The 26591-nt window shown below is 39.5% G+C and overlaps 1 protein-coding gene across 2 annotated transcripts in view; it reads left to right on the top strand.

Annotated features, from left to right (window-relative positions):
• LOC133152939 (CUB and sushi domain-containing protein 1-like) overlaps window positions 1-26591 on the top strand; it is a 290934-nt gene that overhangs the window by 257668 nt on the left and 6675 nt on the right. Inside the window, exons 53-75 of one of the 2 annotated variants that reach the window (XM_061276927.1) lie at window positions 236-424; window positions 746-931; window positions 1162-1359; window positions 1620-1793; window positions 2573-2746; window positions 3026-3199; window positions 4472-4660; window positions 6750-6926; window positions 8885-9070; window positions 13265-13441; window positions 13619-13804; window positions 19331-19504; window positions 19596-19662; window positions 19950-20056; window positions 20305-20378; window positions 20502-20613; window positions 20694-20873; window positions 21319-21381; window positions 21608-21769; window positions 22420-22532; window positions 23454-23541; window positions 23700-23826; window positions 25333-25395. In XM_061276927.1, coding sequence (XP_061132911.1) covers window positions 236-424; window positions 746-931; window positions 1162-1359; window positions 1620-1793; window positions 2573-2746; window positions 3026-3199; window positions 4472-4660; window positions 6750-6926; window positions 8885-9070; window positions 13265-13441; window positions 13619-13804; window positions 19331-19504; window positions 19596-19662; window positions 19950-20056; window positions 20305-20378; window positions 20502-20613; window positions 20694-20873; window positions 21319-21381; window positions 21608-21769; window positions 22420-22532; window positions 23454-23541; window positions 23700-23826; window positions 25333-25395 — 3340 coding nt within the window. The remainder of the gene's footprint in view (window positions 1-235; window positions 425-745; window positions 932-1161; window positions 1360-1619; window positions 1794-2572; window positions 2747-3025; window positions 3200-4471; window positions 4661-6749; window positions 6927-8884; window positions 9071-13264; window positions 13442-13618; window positions 13805-19330; window positions 19505-19595; window positions 19663-19949; window positions 20057-20304; window positions 20379-20501; window positions 20614-20693; window positions 20874-21318; window positions 21382-21607; window positions 21770-22419; window positions 22533-23453; window positions 23542-23699; window positions 23827-25332; window positions 25396-26591) is intronic. The other variant, XM_061276928.1, reaches the window with a different exon arrangement.

The raw sequence follows: 26591 nt of genomic DNA, 5'->3' as shown, positions 1-26591 counted from the left end.
CAGATGCATTTTCAAACAGATGATGTTATTGAAAGACAAAAGGCCACATGAGTCATTTAAATGAGGCTGACGTAAGATACTTGTGCATAAGATAACTATCCGACATGGAAGTAATGATTAGTGACTCACTTTGTTGTTGTGTGTGGGAGAACCACTCTTCCCACTCTAAAAAAAGTTTGCTTTTTGTACAAATGTTTTCTTAGTTTTTGTTTTTACTCTCTCAATGTCTCCCCAGCTGCATACTGTAGTATTAATGATCCGCTAGCGAATGGGGGTGTTGTCAACCGAACCAAACTCCGCCCAGGCAGCAGACTCCAGTTCTTCTGTAACCATGGTTACCGTCTGGTTGGCTCAATGAATTCCACCTGTAGACTACACCCTAATGGGTTATTCCAGTGGGACACACCTTCACCTTTCTGTCAAGGTACTATAATAAGCATGTCTCAAAACAGTAGTTATAAGATACGAGTGACCCGACTTTAAATTTTATTTTTTAGATGTCTTTTGCCTTAATAGTCTATTTAGCTTAATACAGACAAACATTTCAAAACATCCTAAACAGACTAATGAATATCATCAGTGTCGCGGCCTTAAAGCAACGGATATTTGAACACAGGAGCAACGCATATAAACAAGCAATACTCACAAGCATATGTTACATTTGTTTATCCTCAGCAAATCCTTAGCATCTGGTTATGATGAAGAAAATCAGCATCTCCATAACACTTTTGTTTGTGATTGGCAGCTATTTCCTGCGGGATCCCCCAGTCACCAGGCAATGGCAGCTTCTACGCCTACCATTACAATGTGGGCAGCCAGGTGACCTACCACTGTAAACACGGATATTACCTTGACCCCAGTCTACCAGCCACAGCAGTGTGTTTGGAGGATGGCAGCTGGAGTAATTCTGCCTCACCCCCAAGGTGTCTCTGTAAGTGTTACCTTTTCGTGATTAGAGGGCAAGATGGAGAGCGACGTGGCAGATTTTTTTTCCATGTATTCCAGCGTGCAAATAAATACTCTTTGACATTTTTGGTCTCGAACCAGTCACCTTGTTATTAGAGCTAATCCTGTAAAGTCCTCAAAGGCTAAGCTTCAGCCACCATCATTAAGTGTGCTCTTCATTAATTCAGCTCTCATGACCTTACATGTATTTCCCAGCCATCCACTGTCCCAGCATCGAGGGTGCTTTGTCTGATCACGTGACCTACCGTCTGCTCTCTGGGACCTTGGGAGAATTTGGCTCCTTGGCCATGCTGGAATGTTCAGCGGGGTTCTCTTTCGGAGCGGGACATCGAACACTACGCTGTCTTGCCAATGGGACGTGGGAGGGGTCGGATGACCTGGCAACATGCAGAAGTAAGTCAAATAATCAACACTGCTATGAAAGTCGGACAACAATTTTGTGGGTCCACAGGACACTGCAGGAAACGATTTAAAAAGTTGTATTGTTTGTTTTGTTCTGTTGTTCCTCTTGGAATTATAGTTGTATTTCATTATGCCTTACATTCCAAAAGTTTAATACACCACATTGTTAAATGAATAATTTAATCGCCACGTTCTTTATTATAGTAGTTTATATTCTATTGTCAATATTAAACTTGAATCTTGCTTTGCAGTCTTGTCCTGTGGGGATCTTCCTTCTCCGCCATTCGGCACCAAACTTGGAACTCTGACCACATTTGGTGCAACTGCAATCTTTATGTGTAACCATGGGTATACTTTGGTGGGATCACATGTCAGAGAATGTGGAGCCAACGGGCTGTGGAGTGGTTCTGAAACCAGGTGTCTCGGTAAGTCTCAGTAAATCTAGTTTGGATTATATCGCCTTTCATTTTCTTTACTGCGTGTCCTGATTGGGGTCACAAGTGAGCTGGAGCCTATCCCAGTTCACAATTTGGAGATTTCATCCACCTACCCATATAGCGCTCAATCATAATTCTTCATTTTACCAAGAAATGGTGCAATGCATAAGATCCACAAAGGCTGAGTCTGATGTGAAAGAAGCCTTCCTTCAAAAAACATTTGTGATGAAAAGGAATAAAGATCGTGAGACAGGCACTCACAAAGGTCCAACATCAGTGACCTTTGTTTTTCTGGATGAATAGACAAAACATCTGCAGACACGCTCCAACATATTTTAGAAAGTCTTCCCTGCTGTGCCTGCAAAGCTGTGTGTTGACTTTGCTTAGGTATAACAGCAAGGTGTTTCAATACTTCTGACCACAGTTAGTTGCTATGCGTGTCGAGATGAGATAATTGAAGATTGAGTGAACCAAAAACAAGATAATCTGTTCACATGCTCCAGTTAACTCAAATGATCTTCTTCTGATGCATTCCTATCACACTGATTCAATAATATATAAAGTGATTTTATTGTGTTTCAGCCTGAATGTGGCACGTGCAAATAAAGAATGTGTCACCATTTTTTTCTCTTCAAAGAAATCTATTCCACAAGGTCAACAAATTAAACTGAAATAAATACATGAATGTTAAATGTGACATTTTCCTTCCATATTTCACATGCATCTTTTGAGGTTGTATTCTGATATAATGGCTTTTTCCCTCCTAGCTGGCCACTGTGACTCTCCAAGTCCTATCGTAAATGGACACATTAGCGGTGATGGCTCGAGCTACCGCGACACAGTGGTGTACCAGTGTATGCTGGGATATCGCCTGATCGGCACATCTGTCAGAATCTGCCAACAAGACCATCAGTGGTCTGGAACGACACCTGTTTGTGTCCGTAAGTACCTAAAATTGCAAAAGCAGATCACTAACGACCGCTTTTCCATAATGAGAGAACTAATAAATAAAATTCCAGGAAGGATGGATATCAACTATAAATTCACAATAATGTGTCACAACAATAGGTACACCTGAGTAATTCTTAAAGAAATATAGTTCTGACAGTGTCAGTGACAATGTTCATTGTAGGTTTTGATTCCATTCTTCAGATGTACTAATAAAGTGTACAATTGATTTTTCAGTGACAGTTTGTAACATTTGTATTCTCTACCCTTAGCCATAACTTGTGGTCACCCGGGTAACCCAGCCAACGGGCGGACCAATGGCAGTGAGTTCAACCTCAATGATGTTGTCAACTTCACCTGCAATAAAGGTTACATCTTGAGTGGAAATACCCGCGCTCAATGTCGACTCAATGGGCAATGGAGCAGCCCACTACCTCTTTGCAAAGGTAACAAATAACACAGATTAAGACATACTTATCACAATACATAAATGTGAGTGTGAGGAATTGAATTAAATTATCCTAAAAAGTGTAGTTACTCTATTGTGTTGGTATGCAAATGTGGCATGAAATTCCATTCTTAGGGTCACCGTGAATATTGTCTTTGCAAAAGCAGAATTCTATACAGTCTTTTTTTGGGGAGCGGGGGAGACGTCTCTCATTTGTGCAGTTCATTTTCCTGACTTCTGTGCAGGCAGTGTGGGTTCCGTTTGCACATGGTGAAAGTGTAAATGAATGTTTATCTATCTCTCTATTTGCCCTGTAACTGTAATCTGTTGCCCTGTCATCTAATCGTTTTAAACAGGAAAAGTGGTGTGCAGACTTGATGAATGGAGAATTGTTCATGTGTACCAAATGGTGTGACCAGTGTGAGCTTCCATTGTATTCGTAAAACTCACCTTGTAAATTTACCGCACACAATATGCAGCATATTTCCAATAACATATCCCATTCAGCTAATAATGCGTGGATGTAACATTATTAACCCCCACTGACCTTGTTGTGTTCCAGCAGTTATGATGTATTAAATTGTATTAATGTATTAAATGTATTAAAACACCTGCGCGCTCTGCTCGGTCGCAGGGCCAGATCGATACTGCGGCGTTGCACATATCTGTCTTCCATTCGAGGAACTTATCCAACTCAGTTTTTGCTTCTCAGCAGCAGCTGTCAATTAAGAACCTTTTTTTTTTTGGGTTCAACTTGGGTGCCCACACACGCACGCATGCACATTTTCATACATATTCCATGTTCCCCACTTAAACTTGAATCAGTCTCCCCAGTGACATGTAGAAAACAAACTGCGTTTTCTGACTGACATTAAGGCCAAAAGACTTTTTAAAGAAATGGACCTGCTGCCTTGAAGCATGCTTCAAAGCTGCTTGTCTTTCTCGTGGACATCAAAGGACCACTCGCCTAATAATTAATGACTCATTCCGTAAATATTTTGTGACAGGAAAATCTACAAAGCAGAATTGAAGACATGCTGAAATGAACTATAACAAGATAGTAGGAGAATATTGTAGATCCATGTCAAAGAAAAACATTTTAGCATAAATGTAATTGTATGGATCTTCAAATAAATTTACTTGATCATAACTTTCACAAACATTGAGAGTATTGTCATCATCTGTAATTGTAAAGGAAGTAAACAGTGAAATGACATGAAATTTGTTCCATCAATTTTCTCCTGGTTCATTTATCCTCCTTTCTCACCAGTGGTAAACTGTTCCGACCCCGGGCATGTGGAGAATGGTGTGCGGCAGTCTGGACTACGTTACCCGGAAATCTTCAGCTACGGCATAACGGTGGCCATTCACTGCAAACGGGGCTTCTACCTGCTCGGCTCCGCGCTCCTCACCTGCCTACATGATGGACGCTGGGACAGACCAACCCCTCGATGCTTGGGTGAGGCGAGAAATATTCTCATGAAAATAGTTTTACCGTACATTAAAAACACCTTCTTAACTAACACCCACTAAAATTATCACTCTAATTTCTCTTAATGAATATCATGACGAACAGATAGTTGCTGTATATTTGTTCTTTATTTTTTACTGTATTTTATTATTTTTTATTTTTGATTTACTGCCTTTGAGATGCTTTATAAGGTTGTTTGAATCCTAATTCAAATAGCAAATGTTATCATGCCCGAATAAGGGCTACACGATCCAGGCTGTCAAAGGTAAACAGCTTTTTGAAGTAACTAAAAGATAGAGAACATGAGTGGGTTCAGAGGACAGCCTGAATAGTGATCATTTGTTCATGTGGGTGTGTGATTCAGTGTGATGACAGGTTTAAAGAAAATGTTGTAAAAAAAGAACATATCTGTCCTATCGCACAACAGACCCTCAAAGGACCCTTTGAGACTTGGTTACCAAAGGCTTAAAGTGGCCATTTAAAGTCGCGGGAGTGTATTTTATGTTATGGCATGATGACAAAGTTAAAACTCATACACTCCCTCAGTCAGCACTCTGTGACGTTTGTGCTGACCTCCCCCAAATTGTTTTTTTTTCTGGGTGTGTTTTAAGCACATTATGCCGGATGGGCACATACTGTTTTTTATGCAGTTGCTGACTTCCCTAAAAATAATAAAAACGATCAATTTATTTTTCAGGTCTTAATATGTTTCTCTCCCACAAACACTTCCAATTCCATGACTTTTAAATTTAATTAATTTTGCGCTTGCGTTGCTCTCCCAAGTGTTCCATATTGAAAAAACATCCGATCATTTTTCCATACTCATCCGTTGGTGTCATGAACAAATGTTTTGCATCTACTATGAATGTAAAAACATTTGCCACGAATTTCTAATACTTTTGTAAGGAAGTGTATGGCTGATAAGGCAGAGAGATTCGTCAATCGTGACAGAGGGAAGATGTGCTATTCTGAAAGTCCCCAACACTTTATAATGAGGAAATGGCGGCACGGATGTAGAAATGAAGAATGGGATAAAGAGGGCAAGGTAGACGTGGAGCATGGGGCATTAAATCCAAGAAACAAGGTCTTATCAAAAAATTGGGGGGAGAGAAGCGGGTGACAGAAGGGCAAGGAGAGGACGGAGTAATCCAACTTTGGCTTGGTGTCGCTGGACCGATTGTTTGGTAGAAATAGAAAATCGAGGGCAATTTCATATCTGTGTCATCTGGAGAGCTCTGCTGCCTGACCTCTGTGAAATGTCAATTTTTCACAAATTGAAGATGAAAATAGAAGATTTTGTTGTGTGGTGTTCATCCCATTTCATTTGGAATAAATTATTGGTGCTAACATTCTCAGGCAAGTTAATGACTGGGCATTACATGCACTTGGTTATGTTAGTTGTTAATACCATAAGTATTGTGTTAGATTAATTTCTTTTTTTTGTTGTTTCATGGGACACAGGTTATGTCATGACACATATTTCTGCCTTCCATGCAGGGCAGGTTTAGATAAAAAGCACCAAAATTCGAATGAAATCCTTAATGTGCTCATCTTATGTCATCACATTTGTTGTTGTCGTTCAATATCAAAACGTTTTAACCAAAGTCAGACTTGTGGCAAATCATTCATGTGTGTTGCCATCACAAATTGTCCGATGTTTATTCTTCCTACATCACTTCTGTTTTGCTATTCAGAGTTGTTATGGTCGGTCCTTCATTTGGAATGAATAGGATCACAAAAAAGCCACAAAACACTTGATGTGCATCTGGCTTGAAAATTGTGGTTATATAATAACCACCACCTCAGGTTCCACTCTATTATGATTATCATTCAGTCTTTACGGACACTTGTTACACTATTTATCTTGTTCCTGCATGTAATACACGCAAATGTAGCCATGCAGCAATAATCACGCTTCCACCCACCTTCCCTCACAATCTTCCTTTTTCGCTCCTTCTGACCCACCTGTAGTGCTTAATGTTGAAGTAGATGCAATCCATACTTGGATCCAATTCCCATGTACATTACTACCCCTACCTCCTTTCTCTCATTCAACCTCTCTCAACCGTCTTTCTAGCTATTTCCTGTGGTGACCCTGGTCTGCCCCCAAATGTGATCATCCCCGGGACTCACAACTGGACGTATGGCTCAGTGCTGCACTACACCTGCCAGCCAGGAGGGACACTGGTTGGCAATGCTACACGGCTATGTCAAGAGGACGGTACTTGGAGTGGGGCGCCGCCCTATTGCACTGGTAAGATCAATAAAGTCAAGCAGATTTACCCCCAATGTTTACAAGCTGTTGGAATATGGAGTTGGTTACAAATATTGTTCTACATACACACTGCAGTCAAATGTCAAGATGTGCAAAGCAGGGTGTTTCTAAATGTACAAGCTTAGTGGGTCACAGCATCTCCCAACAGCACCTCGATTCAAATCAATGCCAGAAGGGAAATGTGATATATTTTGGATCGGATCAAAGTAGCAAAACAAACTTTATTTCTCAAACAGATAAATAAATAAATAAATGAGTTGAGAAAGTCCAGAGTGAATTTGCAAGCTCATAGTACTCACAAAATCCAGATTTAATCAAAACAATGAAATGAACAAAATGAATGAATCAAAATTGTGTGTGTGGGGGGGGGGGGAAATGATGCGAAGAAAAGTGATCCCAAAAAACAAAGTGGAGTAAATCTCATTTCAGGGGAGGAAAAAAAGTCCATTAACAATAATACTAGCAGAAATATAAATTTGGTGTATGCCCAAGCTCTCATTTAGTATTCAGCTTGTATATTGACAACAAGAAGACGCCAGAAACTTTTTGTAAGCATTTGCTAGTTTTTATCTTTATTGAAATCAGATATGACAGAAATGAATAGCAGCACCCACACCGACGTCTTTGAAGCCACCTCTTATTGCGGACTGACTTGTTGATGTCCTTCAAAAAAAAGTCATCAAATAACCTACTTTTGTCGTATACTCCATGTTTATTCAAGAAATGTCACATTCCATCTGAGTCTTCCTTCTTCACAATTCCCAACTGACATCAAAACCAGTTACTGAGAAATATTTGAAGAAAACAAAATATTCAACGATCTGTTGTTGAACAGCAGTAACTTAGACAAGTGGAAAACATTCTTTATCCTGGCTTGGTCTACCTTTTTTGAAGAGGATGAAGGTGAACAAGATGACTCGTGTTGTCAAGTGTGGCTATTATACACACCTCATAACACTACAACTGATCATTTCCGAACCCAGCGTCAACTGTCTCAACAGCCGGAACGCAATAAGCTCGCTCGGCTGGCCTCGAACCAGAAGGCTCAGCGGGGTAAAATTCATCCTGCAGCTGGAGAAACCTCATTGAGATGCGAGACGCCTCGATGGGAGCTCTTAAAGTCACAAATCCCTACCGGTGGAATTTAAGCTCCTAAAGTTGTGACATGCTCGCTGCTTTCACTGCTGGAACAATTTAGAATAGCCTTAATGCAAACTTATGCTAGTTTGCAGGGGCGTTGTTCTGTACTGTATGTGAATGCCTCCGTATACATGCGTCTATGCAGCCAAAACTATCAAATAACATCATATATAATCAATGCTTTTTTCCCCAACAAAATATTTTATACTTAACCCTTAAAACCACTAAAACTAATCAACGTGGAATACAGTCTGGAGTTACATTTTCAAATGAGCACCTATATAACAATTTAAAAAGTCTTAGTATCCTGTCACTTGTGAGCATTTTTTATAGAACATGCCCACAGGCTTCTTTTGCGGTTCTCGAGGGTTACCTGGTGCCTGCGGGCACCACGCTGAGATTGTATTCAGCCCATCGTAGGAATTAAATTTTAAGAACAGTGAAATGTAGACAAATAGGTCAACATTTATAGTGCTAATATAACAAAAATATAATAAAAATGTAGTGATCTAAGATATATGTACATCCACAGCCACTAGAGTACATACATAAACATGAATTAACAGTTTTGAGCAAATTACTCTAAAAATGAAAAATAAGATGTAAAAACAGGAGGAGTAATTGTTTTATCAACAAGGATATTTGGCATACGAGTATGTGACCTGAAATAATCAATTGTGCGGTTGCCTTTATGTTGCCTATGCATTTCTTTCTCTCTCCCCATTACATGCAAGTGTGCACCTGCCCAGGCTGTTACTATTAGGAACATTAACTCTAACTATCAATTCTCACTCAAGGTCTGAGTCCGGGGATGTGCGGGGACACGGGTGTTCCTCCCCACGGTGCCCGTTTAGGCGGGGAAGAGTTTAAAACCAAGAGCCTGCTGCGCTTCAGCTGCGAGGCGGGATACAATCTGATTGGCTCCGCTGAGAGGACGTGCCTCCACAACGGCACCTGGAGTGGAACGCAGCCCGTGTGTCAAGGTGAGAGAGCCCAGCAGCAAGCGTTTACACAGGGGACCCGCAGTGATGCCAAATACTCTCACTCCTCAATTCACACACAGAAGGGGGTTTGTTTTAGATCAAAGTTACAGTCTTTATTTGCACACAACTCTTCTGCAACCATTCGCTTTGGCACCTTGACATTTTTGTCGCTCCTGACTAAACTCAGTCATGCGTTTAATTATAGTCAACGAAAATACACCCGTCAATCCAATTCCACTCGCCCCGGTAAGGTTTGCTGCTGAGTTGAAGTCTATGCCCAAAATCCACAAACCCAACATTGTTACTCACGATAACATATACAATTACAGTTAACCAGACTAATAATTCTGTGTGTCCTAATTTGTGATGTATCATGTTAATATGCAGCATTTTACTTTTTTCTTTTCTTTTTTAAAGTTAAAGGTGGCTCTCATTCGAACCAGTCTTAGAACAAAAATTTTGGTCTACACCAATATATGACATAGTGCAATTTTTTTGTAAATTTATTTGCCGTTCTGAAATCTGGACTTAATTATTCTATAATGTATGTAAGAATAAATCAATCTCAGCTTTAAAGAATTTAGTTGCATCCAGCTCACATGGCATATTAGTCACAGTGAGCTCCTAATTCTTGTTGCATGGTCCATACAGTAGTATGAAATGAACACAGAATATAAAGATATCTATCTGCACTAGAAGTCTTGAAATGTCACACAGCAGTAGATGTTAAAACTACAACGGGAAATGTAATTTGAAATTGAAGCTGCTGTAAGTGAAGCATTTTGGGGGTAACAGACGGAAAACTACTGAGCTCTACTTGCGCGTGTGTGCTTGCGTGCGTGTGTGTGGCCTAGATATAGAGGATTTCAGCTTGTGACTGCACTGGATTTCCCAATCTGTGCTAACAAAGGAGTTTCCAAAGATGCCTCTTAAACCCTTGAGAGAGAAATTTAAGTGGGTCCTCATATCGCTGTGGAGAACACAAAAAAGGAAAGCGACATGATTTCCCTGATTTCTCACCTACATTGTGCTATGTGTTTGTATTGTCGTTGGGTAAAGTCGCCAAACATTGCACGCGACTAAGAATGTTGTTATTTTAGTGTAATATGATTCGTAAAAGTAGAGAGTAATGCTCCAAACAATTACTTCAGTTAAACTACTTAGTGAAAAAACATCTCAAGTACTGATGAGCTGGTGAGTAATTTCTGATTTTTATTTTCTTTTAATCTGATAAATGTCAAAACGGACAAAAGTACAAACCAGGAATGTGCAACTTCAGTGAAGAATTACCTCTTCATAAAACAACAAATGTAGTGAAATTCAGCTGCAAAAAAATTTCTAAATTATTTTCTTTGCATTTGAAGAACAGCTGAATAGATTCAGCAGGACATTGCAACATGTTTTCTCCAATTCAATTTGGAGTTCTTGAATACTAAAATGTGGACATTTTTAGCAGGACACAGATGACAGCACATGACAACTATTTTTCTTTTTTGCATTTCTAAGATAAACAGATTAAATATGATGCCATGGGTGTACTGCCTCTTCTGAATCACAGGCTATTGTTTCTTCTTTTGCATCTGCCACACGTCATGTAAAACTGTCACTTTGAAAATTGCTTCTGTGTGGGGCAGTGTAGACTTTGTGCTGTCATGTGACTACCCAGTTCCATTTGATTGATGAAACGGAGTCAAACCTCACTAATGGCTAACTTGTTTTGTTGAAATAGTCACGTGACAGCATCCAAAGTCAAGTAACCAAGTAATAGTAACAGTTGTGCAAGTATTTTTTTATTTAATTACGATTGTTATGTATAATAATGCCAATGTGGTGCTTCAAAGACAGAAATCTTAAGTTTAGGTTGTCACTTTGATGCCCATCAAGTCAATAACACATAATGAAAATATTCAATAATTTCAGTCATTGGCCCGCTAAATCATAATTACTTATAATTCCCTTAGGGTTCCCCTGTTCTTATTAAAGACTTTAATTAAAAATCCACATTACATTCAGTGGTAGCGATCAATAATATCAAACTTCATACAACCCTTGTATGAAATTCTATTCGGGATATGTATGATAAGTAGCTGTGTATGACTCAGAACTTTGTTGATCATGTGGGAAATTTGATTGATCTAGAGACTTAAAGTTTTTAATCACCATGCTTTGACATAAATGAGGAATAAAGGTTGTCCTTACTTGCCCGAAAAAGATAACGCCACTAAGCAAGCCGTTATAGAAGGAATTGAGCAACATTTGGTGCAAGATAATATGGAACTATAGCATTAGACAGTTTGTTGAAACAATTGTAACATAAAATGCAGACTGGATGGAGTGCAACCTGTCACTATTTTTGAAATGTTGACCTCTATTGTTAGTATAATAAACAATAAAATGTGTATTATAGTATATGTGGATTATATTCAACACACCTTCTACCGTTGCATGTCATCAATGATTTAAGGTCATATTTCGAAAATCCTAACCCTTCTATCTGCCTATCAATGCATCTTATTTTTCACAAACATGTATGCACTTACTCCAACTACTTTCTAAGCTTGCCCAAGTCTCTGTTTGGGTGACACTAATTCTTTGTGTCTTGTCGGTTTTTCATTACACTAATGGTGGTTAAAAGCTGAATCAGTGGAGGCTGCTTTATCTATCACTGAGACACACAAAGATCCATATACACATCCATCACGTGGACAGACACACAATGTTTGACAACACAACCAAATCCACACTTTCTCCCTTCATTGATGTTCCTCATCAATAGGTGTTTATTTGTTAAAGTCGTCAACTGGCATGTTCTTAATGAGTGTGCCAGGGGCCAGCCATTTCCTCGCTCTTCTTTATATGTTAGTATGGCTTCATGGAATGACAAAAAAAAAAAAAAAAAATTCTCATTGAACGCAGAAAGCCTAAATATCCCTTCCTGGCGGGAAAAAATGTTTGATGAGGCAGTTATTACGCCTGCAGATGGAATGATGCTAATGCCTCGATCGCACAGCATGAACTTAGCGAGGATAACAAGCTACAAAGCGTCCTAACAAAAAGCACCAGTGTGGTGCAACATCAAATGCAAAGGCATTGTCCAATCTCAAGATCTTTGAACATACTCTATGGGTTGTCTCCACAATCATTGTTACTGTTTGTTTGGAACTGCTGGGTGCCCCACTAATCATATGCAGTAGAGTGTTTTCATCAGACGCAGTTGTAGATGCATGTGCTCTATCAACAGTTATGCATTTACAAGAAGAAAACTTCCACAAAGTCGAAGATTGACTGAGAAAATTAGAAATTCTTCACGGTCCAGGGGAAAACACGGAATGAGACCCCCCCCCAAAAAAAACCACAAAATAAGAATCATGTGGATTGGTCTCACTGATAAAGCATTCAAATGTGTTCTAATTAATATTTGATACATGTATGAGTTATGTTTTATTGTCTTGAAACGTTTTAATACATTTTAATACTATTGGGGTGTTCTTATACCCAAAAACTAATGACAACATTTCTGGATCAAGCCACTGCATCATCAAAATTCACACCTACGTATTACATCCAAAACTACACACAAGACACAAATATAGATGATCACAACCTCCTTAGTTAGTTTTTGTAGTTGTAGCTCTTTTATTTTGTTTACCAAAATGATAGAAGCATGCAAGTCAAGGCAAGACATGTTTGTTGTATATACTACATAGCGCATTTCATACATGAAATACCGCAATGTGCTTCACATACAAATACTTTCCTTGACAATGTCAATCAAAATCGAGCATTATTATGGTTGGTACAGCTCTTGTATTAAATTATATGTGATTATGCAGGTTTACTCGTGTTTTGGCCAGTGAGTGTGACTGGCTGATGCATATTTTCATTTGGAGCAAAAACAACAAGCAGCAGTTTGAAACCCACTGTGAATACCATTGTTGTGTTTAGCCTGCAGCTCACTGCTGAAATACAGCACTGCCTGCTATTCAGTGCTGGAAATCTATCCAGCAACCCCTAATATTTAATAAGCCTACCTCAAGGACATGTTTTATGTTATTTCCATCTGGCACCAGCGATAATCTCATTATTGCAAACAATACACAGGATCGACCTTGAGTGACAGCAAGCCAGCGTTTCTCACACGGCCATTAGTAATAAGATTAAAGTATCATTTTGAAATTTGCCTTCACTCCTCAGCGGTGTCATGTGGCAACCCTGGCACCCCAGCCCAAGGCAGGATCGTCTTCAGTGACGGGATCACCTTTGGCAGCTCAGTGGCCTACGCGTGCTGGGAAGGGTTCAGAACATCGGGCCTGACCACCAGACACTGCACGACAAATGGGACGTGGACGGGACAACCACCGGACTGCACTGGTAAGGGAAAGAGCGGGACTGGGAAATTCCACCTTGGCTCAATTTGACAGCACTTTGTAGCTGTGACACAGACTCAAAGAAAAAGTAAAATTGGAGACTATCAGAAACGCAGAATTACAAATTAAAGGTAGGCAGAACTTTACCATCCGTAACACAATGTGCTCCTACTTCTTGCAGTGATCAGCTGTGGAGACCCAGGGCCGATAGCCAACGGCTTGTACCTGGGACATGATTTCACTTTCAACCACACGGTAACATACCATTGTAACCCGGGTCACCTGATGGATCCACCTGGACCGGGACGCAATGTTTTACACTGCACTAAAGATGGACAGTGGAACCAAACCAAATCCAGCTGTAAAGGTAAGACACAAACACACTATGACAGGCTCGACTTTGTCTCGTCTAACTTCGAAAGAAAAGTTTGATGTTTTCCCATGAAATATATACAAGTCTATTTCACATTCAAAATGCAGTGTAAAAAGATTACAATTGCATTTCTGGTTCTGATACTGTATGACATTAAGCCTGTATTTCAAATAATTTCTTCCCCACTGTTTTTAATCAGCCAAATTTATCATAGTTACATATTTTACATTTAAGCTTCAAAGGTATGAAAAATGATTTTGTGTCAAGTATAAATACAGGGTTGATATTGATATAAAAAAGTGTCGTAATAAACTCTTGGTAAGATCTTTTCTGTGCAGCCTAGTAAATTAAAATAAGACTAGCAAGTCAGGAGGCTGAGACAAAATTAAATTTTGGGACTGAAAATACAAAACACAAAGGAAGAAAATAAAAAGGAATGCATTAAACCCAAATGAGCCCAACATTCTACAAGAGTCCATATTTAGAGTTTGGACCACAGTTCGCAACAACATTCAAAGGAATGTTTCCTGAAACTCTCTCCACCATTTCATCCCACAAACACAATGGCTCTTGCGGTTGCCGGCGCTTTGAACTGAGATGAAAAAGCTAAGAAAGCCTGCAGAGTGGAGATGCACAGAGAGGGGAAACTGAGAAGCCGGAGATACTGTTGGTGATCGAAAATGAGAGAGGGCCTGGAAATTGAAAAACGGAAAATTAGAGGGAGAGCAGAAGAATGGGCAAAAAGAGAGAGAGCAAAAAGCTCTTCAAACAATTCACAGGGTTTTATTTGATCCCGTATTGGGGACGCCATTTCCTCATACATGTCCACAAATGGGATAGAGAGCAACCTTGTTATTCAACAGTCCCTTTTTGTTTCTCCAACCTCCAGCTGTTCCCTTGACAGCACCTTCTAACCCAGACATGGGCAAACTACGGCCCGTGGGCCACATCCGGCCCACGGGGCCGTTTAATCCGGCCCGCCCAACCTGAATAAATTGTATTATTAATTTTTTTGGGGGTCATTTTCCCTGCAATTACTATGTTTCCCCAATAGATGGGGAAGCGCCCGCCCGCGCATTTACTCCCGGGAGCCGTGTCAGAAAGCTCGGTGCACACTCACAAGTGCGTGTGCGTACTCAGTAGTACGTTGTAATTTCATCTATCAGTGCCGAATTCCGAGTGTAGGCTGTGACGTCAATATTCAGAGTTTTCAGATACAGTTTTACGCTAATGCCACCCACAAACCTTCCCCTGGAATCATTCCATTAAAATGAGTGGCCCGAAGAAAACAAAGGTGGACACTGAGTGCCGAATGTTAAAAAAGAGTGGACAATTTGGCTCGACCTAGTACGTGTGTGAGAAGATGTTCAGCCACATGAACGTCAACAGAGCCCGTCACAGATCTGGGTTAGCGGACCGGCACCTCGGCTCTATCCTAAGAATTACCACAACAAATTTTACTCCAGACTATGATGCACTAGCAAAAAAGGGAAACCAACAATACTATTGATTTCTTTATTACTTTATTTAGATGTATTCTTTCACTGATTCTTCAAGATGATTTATTTGGTCAGAATGTTTGCCATTGGATGTGATTTCGCCTCATTAGATAAACATATTTCACAAATCTGACCTGCAGGCGCTGAAGTGATGGAAAATGTTATTCATCATAACAGTGTCGTATTTAATAAGAATCACTGATAGTAGTTTTTTTGTGAAATATTGTTTTAATGCTGTTAATAAATGCATTTGTTTTCAAAAAGCTTTTTTTAATATCCATGCTTTAGTATCTTCTAAAAGTAAAAACCTTTTATGCAATGACCTTTACATGTCATTTATATTACTTCACACAAACACTACATCCATCTGCTCCTGGTTCGGCCCCCCGGTCAAAAGTTTTCCCAACCCTGTTCTAACCCCTCTATAGCTGTGTGTGCGCGCATCTCTTTGTGTGCATGTGTGTCTACGCCTCAACAAAACGTCCCCTCAAGGATTAATAAAGATTCTAAAAAAAAGTCATTTTCAACGTGTGGCCTGACAGCCAAAATCAATCAAGTGAGAGTTTGGAGGAAGAGAAAATGAACACAGTAAGTAAGGGAAGGTTGCGGGAATTAAAGGGATGAAGGGGCGTGGCAATAAAGGACATTAGATAACTAAGAGCATTGGCCCATGCCGAAGGCCAGCTCAATTTCCCATAGAATTTAATGAAAGTGCACCACAATACAAATCACCTTTTTTTTTTCATGAAAACTGCGCAAGGATGGATTGTGTGTAATTCTGCTGACTGGCTAACAAGTATAGTGAAAACCTTAAAAAAAAAGAAAAAAAAAGAAACACCTAAAACTTCCAGGAAAGAAAAAACCTCAAAGGTCCCACAAAGTCTCAAAGGTTACTTAAAGCATCATTTTATTCAGTTTTGCTTTATCTTTGGCTTTTTGTGACCATAGATTGGAAACAATCATGGCAAAAACTAACATAAAACCAGAAATGGAACCTAGCCTGCCTGTCTTTGCTGCTCAGTGCAGTATGGCTCACCCCAATATTAAGTCATCATTGACAATAAAAGCAATTGGATATGCATCGAGGCAAAGCAACTGTGTGTAGTAAAGGCCAGAAGGCACAATTAAAATAAAAAATAAAAAAAGTCCTTAATGTGCTTTTATCAGGTTCGCAAGATCATTTGTGTTGGCAGTTGCCAGGATGCCCTTTTTCAAGCGATATTCATTTCATAAATATGCAAATAGGCTTTGTTCTGGTTCACTCAGTGTTCTTGAGTGGGGAAAACGTAATTGTCAATGGTGGGGTGTTACTAATGATCTCATGTGCAGACTAATATATTTTGCATGAGAAAATAAGAGCCCATCCTTTGTTCATGGCATTGACACCTCTTGTGTGATGTGTAGCTAGATTCCAAGAGCCGAACACATCCAAGCCTACTGTAGTGAAAGGAGGGGCAGGTGTTACACAATCTGCTGGCAAGGCTGCCATCATTTGAAACTGCATCTTGCCTTAAAACTTGCGACGGGTAACAAAGTTATGTACCTCAGAAGACCAACTGTCAGAAACCAGCACCATGGATAGCTCCGTTATACCCTGTTGTGTATATGTCATCCCCGATAAACTGACTGTTCCACAACAATTTGTTTTATTGGCTAAAAAAAATAAAGAAGTCATAAAGTGTATACATGGCCACCATTGGTTAAACCCTGGTGGTGCCCCACCAACATCCGAGTTCTACAATAAAAGCACTACGCTTAGATTTTAATTTATAACCTCTAAACTGTGATACAGAAACACTCACCACATTTCTCACTGTACTCACTATGGCAACTAAGAATGTCAAAATGTCACTTGAAGCTTTGTCTGAACACTGTCATAATGGCAGTGGTTAGACTCTCCTACAGATTTCATCTCAAGTAAAGAAACATACTCAAATTCAAGGAAATCAGAGGATGTGCTTTAATACAAAATACCAAATGTCCTTGTGTGTGTTTGTGGGGGGGACAGAGCGATTAAAAAGACACAACAGAATGAGAGAGGATTTAGGAGGGTGGTGTCATTAGAAAACATGAGAGTCAAGGGGGTGAATGAAACAGCAAAAGGAGTGAAGGTGATGTGCCATCAGCGAGGCTGCAATGAGAGCATTGCAGGGAGGCAGGCAAGAGAGGAAGCACATTATGGGAGAAACAAAAGAGGCAAATCAATACCTGCCCCCAAACCTGTAAACACACAAGAGGGTAGGGATTAGCCTATAAAATGTGTTGACTGGCTGAATTTTACCAAGAAAGACATGCCTGAAAGACAAAAGGGGGCAGTCATGGGAGTGCAACAAGAGCAATAATTCGAGAAGAGCAATGCAAGAGGATTAAAATTCAAGAAAAATGGACAGAAGTTACTGTATGTCAGAAGGACCAGCTTGAAGAAGGACTGTAGGGGAATTCATTTAAAATGGGCAGGAGACAAAAGGAGAGCACAAATCACCTGGAGAAAGTCTAACGAAGGACAAAAAAGTCACAAAATGGCAGAGAGTGCTTGAGCAAGCAAGATGAGGCTGAAAATAGTCACGGAGCAGCAATAGCAATCAGTCAAGTCTGTGAGGGTACTTTATAATACTGTACAGCTAGCTTTGTAATTTCAAAACTTGTTGTACTTATGTTGCTCCTAGAATGACAACGAGATTGAAAATGCTTTGTCTCTGCAAATTAGTAGTCACGATACATCTCTCATCACATGCTTGTCAGAATTTGCTGACCGATCGTCATTGATTGGATCTATACAAAAAAATACATTACAGCAAACAATATTGTTTACTCCAGGTGACATTCTGTGCCCCCCCATCCATCGTGAAGAACCCAAAGTTGCTCACCATATAAAGTCAGACATTTTGTTCTAATATTTTAAAATAATTTGGGAGGTTTTGCATTTTAATCCTCATTTTCTAATTTTCCTTGTATTGAACGTTCATCAGCATTTGGGAAGGATTTTTTTAGGGTTTAATTGGTATTATTTTATCATTTCAACGCATGTCAATTATATGCAAATTCTGGCTGTTCATGGTCCTGGCTGGTTCTAATCCCACACGAATAGCCCGGTTGATTGTACCATAAATGAAATAGTTGTTTAAAACTAGGGTCAAAGTTTCAAACTACGGTTTCAAACTAGGTTTAGGGTTTCAAACTAGGGTTTCAAACTAGGATTACAGTTTCAAACTAGATTTAGGGTGTCAAACTAAGGTTAGGAATTCAAACTAGGGTTTCAGACTAGGGTTAGGGTTTCAAACTAGGGTTTAAAACTAGGGTTGGGGTTTAAAACTAAGGTTTCAAACTAGGGTTAGGTTTTTAAGTAGAGGAGTCCATCTTTTGATTGGATCTGATTCTTTTTCCCCAAATTCACGAATCAATTTTCAGCTCAGAAACCCTGATTGTGTGCTGCCTAGTGAGGGAAGCAAAACAAGACTCAAGTGGAGAGATGGGAGAGCAGAAGAACTCATTAAAGCAAGCGGCGAGGAACATGCCCATATGTTGTGTGGTCTCTTAGTGTGGCCGGTCGGGCAACAACTGTTGGGATTTGGCTTTATAGTCATCCATTGATTCTTGATCCTGCTGTTATTGAGCCATGATTCCAAAGACCATGTCAAAGTGTACATCTGCCTTGAAACAGTTATATTGAGGAATGTGTAGTTGCAAATCACCAGATTGTATCCCAATAGACTTAGTCAATGTTGTCACATTTTCTTCAGATCATTATGTTTGCCGAGCTCCATTTCTATGAAAAATCATTACGAAGTACTCAATTCACATGATGTTAGGCAGGGCAGAGAGATATAGTAGTAATTTGATGGTTGGCCCGTTCATACATCCCCAACTCTCAAAGTGATACACGATAACCATCAGCAATAAGTCGCAGCAATTCACATCCAACAAGCTGCCAGGTGGCTCAACACACAAATATGCGCAAAGTAAAATAAAATAAAATTTTAAAAAATTAAATGAGTGATGATGAATATGATGTGTGTTTCAGTGATCCAATGCGGACCTCCCCCTCAAGTACCAAATGGGGAAGTAGAAGGAACGCACTATACGTGGGGCTCAAGTGTTAGCTACAGTTGTTTCTATGGTTATCAATTGTCTTTGCCGGCTGTATTGACCTGCGAGGGAATCGGAACATGGACCGGAGATGTTCCGCAATGTCTTCGTAAGTCAGCTGGCCTTCACTCATATTATTTGTGAAACGATTCATATTACAGTACCTTCAAATTCTAACTTGAGATCTTTGGTGTGTCCAGCCATGCTATGTGGCGATCCGGGCTCTCCTGGAGGCGGATATCGGGAAGGGGGTATCTTTACTTACCGGTCAGTGGTAAACAATATTGATGATGACTATTACTTTGTTTTATAATCATTACTCTTGGAGGCTGTTCATTGGGACAGTGTATCAAGCACAAAGGCCAACTGGGCTTTTACGTATATGGCTGTACGAGAAGAAAGTGTTGCAACTCTCATCAAAATAGGTTCTAGAGTTTCAAAGTGTAATAAGTGGAGCAGAATGGAACAACTTCACACAGTGATGTAGGGCAGGATGTATGATGGATTTTGTTCAACTCGTTTGTGTTGCGGGGTTGGGGTGTTTGCCTCCACAGGTCAGAGGTCCGATTCTACTGCCAGACGCCCTACTTGTTGGTTGGCTCTGCCTCCAGAGTGTGTCAGGCTGATGGGATTTGGAGTGGCCAACAACCAGCTTGTATAGGTAACGAATGATCACGAATGACAAGGAAATATGTGTTGTCCGAATTTGGATCTTTAACAAGTCTATGTTTTTTATAACCTGACTACCAGTACAAAATGAAATAAATCTTACCTGTATAATGTAACAAGGGTAAAGGTGCCTGATATCTATTGCAATTTTTATGCTTTTCCCTGGCTATGAAAAATAGTAAGTGCACTCCAAAGATGAATGTGAAAATTCAATGTTTGTGTGTATGTGTGTTTGTTAAGACCCTGCATTTAACAGCTGTCGTGACCCAGGAACACCATCTTATGGTATCCCTGTGCAAGCTTTGGGTCTCCAGGTCAGGGATGACAGTCTACTGTCTATTTAATCTTAATTCATCACGAACATAGCATGTACTTTTTACACAGAAAAAAAACAAGTTTTCGGTTGGTGATCTTCTTACTCCTTTCTTCTTCTTTAGGTCGGAAGTAAGATTTCATTTAAATGCCGTAAGAACTACCACATCCTTGGCTCCACCACAAGAACGTGTTTAGAAAACCTCACCTGGAGTGGAACACAACCTGAATGTATTGGTGCGTTGCCGTTATGGTTTCGTAAAGTATTTTTTTAAATATTAAAGCATACAATTTACTGACTCTCATCCATTATTCAGCCCACTCGTGCCGCCAGCCCGAGACCCCTAGTAATGTGGACATTCGCTCGATGGACCTGCCAACATTGGGCTATACACTTATCTACACTTGTCAAGATGGTTTCTATCTGGCTGGAGGATCCGAACACCGAATATGTAAAAGTGATGGGAGATGGTCAGGAAAACCACCACTGTGTAAAGGTATGCAAATTGGCTTTTTGGCCTTGACTTTGTGGCAAGAATTTCCATGGAAGATGAAAGGGAAACGTTTAACCTTTTTTGCCTTGATTTAAGCATAAATCAGAGACAAATATTACTCCAGAGTACAGTAAATGCCACAATACTAAAAGCACCATTTACAGGTTTGTAAAAACTTCATTATGAGTTTATTTCCTCGTCGGTTTTCCTGAAACTGCATCACTGCAAAATAATGTTGTTGTACACAAGGTGTTGTTTTGTACTTTCATTCCCATTCGAACAGAAAACTCCCCTAATGACAAATGCCACTGCAAATTGACAAGGCAATCATTCACAAACATAATTTTCACAGTTATCAATCATTTTGCTCTCTTCTCTTGACACACATGAAATTGCTTTCACCCCCAAATCACCAAATTAACCCACCAACATTATGTTTACATTGCAGTTGGACTTAAAGTCAATCCCAAAGGCAGAGGAGAGACGGACATCCAGAAGAACAAAATACGAGGTATCAACAGGGTCACACTGTTGAACACAACCAGCAGAACTGCATTGTGTACTGGATGGGTGGATGGGTGGATGGATGGATGCATGGATGGATGGATGCATGGATGCATGGATGCATGGATGCATGGATGCATGGATGCATGGATGCATGGATGCATGGATGCATGGATGCATGGACCGACGGACGGATATAAAACTATTACAAGTCTCGTTTTTTTTCTTCCCAGTTCCGGTGGACGTGTTCTCTTCCAACTCTGATTGGAGAGGTTTCTACGAATATCTGGGCAGGAGACAGGCCACAACATTTACAGTGACTGGGTTCAATGCTAGCAGTGGTAGGGTTAATGTCACCTTATTGGAGACCAGTGGAGTGTCAATCAGACTATCAGGTAACACAAAATCTGTCATTCAGGTTCTCTCTGCATGTTTTGGCCGAAAGAGTAAAATTCTGTTCATCTATGACGTCTATAGCCAAGAGTCAACGTTGGCACAAGCACCAAAACAGAGAGGCACATGTTCAAAAATTATCTGACTCAAATCAAAATAAAATTTTGCTCTCGCGTAGCTCCTTGGAAAGCCATTGTATTTGTGGCAGTGAGATTTAAAAGAAATGACATCACTTTTCATGTCTTTCGAGTAAAGCTGTGCGGCGAATCCAACATGAAAAACAAGAGAGGGTGTTCAAGGTGTTAATGCTTAAGAGATCCCACATTGATTCGCACTCATTATTCGCACTTGACTGACGGGAGGTCAATGCCTGATAAGTGCAATCGCAGCAGAGAGAGCAGAAACAATATGGTTTTCTGTGATATTGCAGAGCCTACAGTCATGATTATTACTGTGTTTAATAGATCATATAATATGCGGTATCACTGGTGGCAATTGTAAATCATCTGACAGGATTGTGACTCTCCAGAAATCCATCGGTCACGGAAGAACAATTTGGTTGACAATCAACTCAAACTTGCTACCACCCAACCAAATTGTGTCTTAACATCGTTTGCAGCTCTAACCTCCCTTCTTCACCTGTCTTCTGAAGGTACTTACAAATCTGAGGAGAACCATCTTCTACTAAAGGTCTATCAAGTCAAAGGGCCCACAGAGCATTACTACAACAAGTTTAAGAATGACAACTGGGCAATGGATGGATATGTAAGGCAAACCTCTTCTTTTGAAAACTTTGTAGCTACGTATTTAGCTGGAGTAGGCGCCATTCACACACATTATTGCATGAATATGTCGCCTTCATCGGGTCTTTGCAAAGTGCATTAAAATTCCAAACATTTTCCTGTCTGTGATGCAAACTTGTTACAATGGCTTACAATGAAGTCTATCTTTTCTATGGATGATTTCTATGGTTTACTAAAAGGCTTTTGTTATCATCTTTGTGAACACAAGAACAAGGAAAAAATAACGTGGAAATGTTACTAAATCAGTTTGTAGTCTACACCATGTGGAAGATCTTTTTTTCGTATTAGCCAGTTTGTTAGCTAATTTTTCACTATGAATTAGTAAACCGCTATAGACAAGAAAGATGTTTCCACATACAAGACTTTGAGGTTAACTTTTCTCCCCCAAGACAACTAAAAGTGAAACATTGCTACTCACCTCTTGCCTGGCTAATAAAACTTTATTAAGGCCGCTGGATGATGATGTCTTATTCTGGTTCATTCAGTCCACTAAAAGTGTTCTATAGTGATTTCATTGAGTAATGCATCGGAGGTTAAAAAAAAAAAAAGAAAAAGACTCATTGCAAGTGCATGCACCTCATTGCACCTTAAACGTATATTAGCTAGATAGAAACAAATAGTGTTCATGCTATGTTATTTCACGTTGTAAATCTCACAAGGTGGATTTATAGCAGTACATTGCAGTGTAATGCCTTTTATGATACAATACGATGTAATGAAGACAACATTATAAAACATTCACCCTCCGGAATGAATAGTGTCTGTTACCGCCACAGCGGGTTTCCTGATGAGAGTGTTTTTTGTATGTATATTTTTATGCTTTGTGCAGCTGTTACTTCTGTTCATACCATAATGTTAACTTTCCTTGCTGTTCTTACTTCAGGTGACTGCAGAATCCGACCAGAAAACATTTGTCTACCAAGGGCATATTCACAGTAAAGACTTTGGCAAATTCTATCTGACAAAACAAGGTATGAAACAATGCAGCTGCAGTGGCCTCTTGTTATGTTTTTGTACTTGACGGTTAATTAACGTTAACGTTTCCAAAATGTAACATCTGCAACACTGTATAATGAGAAACACTGTTCAGTTAGCCGTAAATTCAAAGTGTACGTGTCTGTGATGTCAGGCCCTGTAATCATGGCGATAGACCCATCCAATCCTTATACAAACAGCAGCTCTGTGGCAGCAGCCATCTTGGTTCCTTTCTTTGCCCTCATCCTGTCGGGATTTGCCTTCTACCTCTACAAGCACAGGTAGGCAACACGTGCGACGTGAACGGCAGGAAGTTGACAGTCGAGAAAACAAATCCTGCAATCGGACTGTAGTTTAACCCAACAGTGAAATGATTAGCAGAGGGCAATGGAAATACAATACAAGTAAACAACAACAACAAACTTTAATTAGTGTCAGGCACATCACCTCGTGGAAGAATAAATACAAGAGTACAAGCCCAGTATTTTGAAAAGCACAACAGTGGTTACTTTGACTCCCTTATCACTATTCCCTGAATTGTTTTGTCTAATTCAATAAGTAATTTCATTTATTTTCCTGAAATTAGCTCATTCTCTTGCCATATTACAAACGCGTCTGTGCAGAGGTCTCTTCAGACTGCTAGTTAATGACTGTGTCTGACACAATGATGTTGATGATTGTATAGGCGCTCTCAATATATGAAACCCTAGTCAGTCAACCAACAATTATAGATATGTATCTACAATGGCTGGATCATATGGAAATGAACTTCAGTTTCAACTGATTGTCAGTTTTCAATTATAATCTAATGGCCCGTTACACGACAATCTCTTGTTTTATCTTACAATATTATTTTTATCTTGCATTTTTATGAAATAATTGGACTTGTTTCTTTTCCATCTGGTGAAACTGTGTTTTCGTTTTTTTGTTCTTTTGTATATCCTATCTGGAGTGGTATTTTGGATTGCCGCATTTGTTTTATTTCTTGTGTGGGACCCCATGGCAAAGATGTTGCATCTCAAGGAGTTTACTGCATAATCAACAATTATAGCCAACTCAATAGGTGGCAGCATATTTGTTTCTCATTTTCATTGCAGAAGGGAATGCTGCCAGACTTTACATTCTACAACAGTCATTTGGTTATTCAACAAATAAATTATAAAGTCAAATGTATTCCACTTAAAAGTTAAATACAACTGAACTGTCCATAAAAAAATATACTGTACTGGACTACTCAACTCATCTTTATTTATGGAACACATTAAAAATGCAACTTCTGTTGATCACATTGCTGAATGAAGAATTGACGCTGAAAAATAAAACAAAAAAACAAAAAACAAATTCTAATTAAAATATACAGGACGATCTCTCTTCTCTTTCATTGTACAAAGTTTTCATCAGTGAGCCTTTTACTCATTTGAGGTGCTTAAAACTGTAATTTTGCTATAACAGCTTCATGACGTCACTCTTGTTGGCTGTAGCAGCTACAGTTTAAAAGTAAAAAAAATTGAATTATTTGTTTGTCCGCTAAGAAGGAACTTCACATTCACCATAAAAAAAAAAGGGAAGGAATAGTTCAAATCACCCATCTAAATTACTCCTGTCTTTGATTACATAAAAAAAAGTTGCCCAGTTTAAGCATTCTTCTGTTTACCACTAGAGGTAGCCCACATATGACTAGTTGTACTTCCGCCACACTTGAGAATTATTGGCATTAAACTGCTTAGCCAAGCTGCTCTCGTGCTTGTGCCATGTTCTTAGACGTTAAAGTTGATGGTTGTATGCAGGACATTGTCTGCTGACACGGATGACAATGAAAGACCAAAAGACACCTGGGGGCCTGGCGGCAGGTAAGACAGACACCTGTCATTGACCTGGTTTCCAATGGCAACCAGACCTCCTCCCGCCGCCACATTCTCCGCCAACCTCACCATCGCTTGTTTACAGTTTTTAGGTTTATTTCATGCTTTGGAGTATGGCTGCACAATGCAGGGAATATTAATATTGTGATGCAATATAAAAACAACAAACAAATAAATACAAATAAATAAAATTCACACACTCTAAATTTGGCTAACATACAATTCGATTTGCTTCTAAGCAACCAAAGCTGTGCAGCCCTACTGTGTCTGAACAGCATTCATTTGAAGCTAGAAAAAGCAAATTGCAGTTTGTCTTTATTTTCATTGTCATTTCTGTCAGCATGATGTCATCAGGAACAAATATACGATTGCTAGTGATTGCTATTGCTTTTTATGTTTTCTTTTCTTTATGTTAAGCAGAAAATTATTCTTTTGTTCTGTTTGATTTGTTATCTACTGTATTTCTATGCATAATACGTATTTAAGAACGGCATTTGGCTTTGGAAAATCTTTTCGCTGTTTGAATCATCATTCATTTCAAATTTTCCATTCATTAACTGCAATTTGCTAAGATGAGAAAAGCCTTTTATTTGACGGTATCTGACGGAATGACATATTTAAGGACTTCTATTGTATTCCACTAGCATACATCAATTCACCGTTGTTCATAGAATTATTTTGTTTACAGAACAGCAAACGCACAATTTAATTACCGGTATGAAAGCTTTTACCCTGTGTCCACTTGTGAATTATAAACATGAGGAAAGTGGGGTACAGTGTGGTTGCCAATAATGATGCCTGAGTCGTTTTTTTTCCTTCTGTCCTTTTTTTTTTGCCTTATATTAATTTCTGGGCATTTTCAATTCAAATGCTGCTTTTTGGTCATTGGCTTATCATTGAATCTTGGCAAGATGTGTTTGTGAGAGTTCATGCAACACACCTCACATGGCGGTGATTGCCTTGTGACTCATCTGCCAAAACTTTCAGATTGCCAGTTCATGCCCTGTTTGCATGCTAACACAATCTTCCACAACACCAAGCCAACAGCGACAATATTGTCGCTATAGTGTTTTATCATTGCATTTTACAACAAAGTGTTTTTAATGAAAGTCTAAGAGTGAGAGAGTGTCCCCTGCAGTTTGTCCTGCTTTGGCCTGTATGCCTGTGCAGACCCTATAATACTG

The sequence above is a fragment of the Syngnathus typhle genome, linkage group LG4 (assembly GCF_033458585.1).
Source record: "Syngnathus typhle isolate RoL2023-S1 ecotype Sweden linkage group LG4, RoL_Styp_1.0, whole genome shotgun sequence".
In the NCBI taxonomy this organism is placed as follows: domain Eukaryota; kingdom Metazoa; phylum Chordata; class Actinopteri; order Syngnathiformes; family Syngnathidae; genus Syngnathus; species Syngnathus typhle.
Note: the sequence above shows the minus strand (reverse complement) of the source record. Positions and strands in the feature narration are given on the sequence as shown.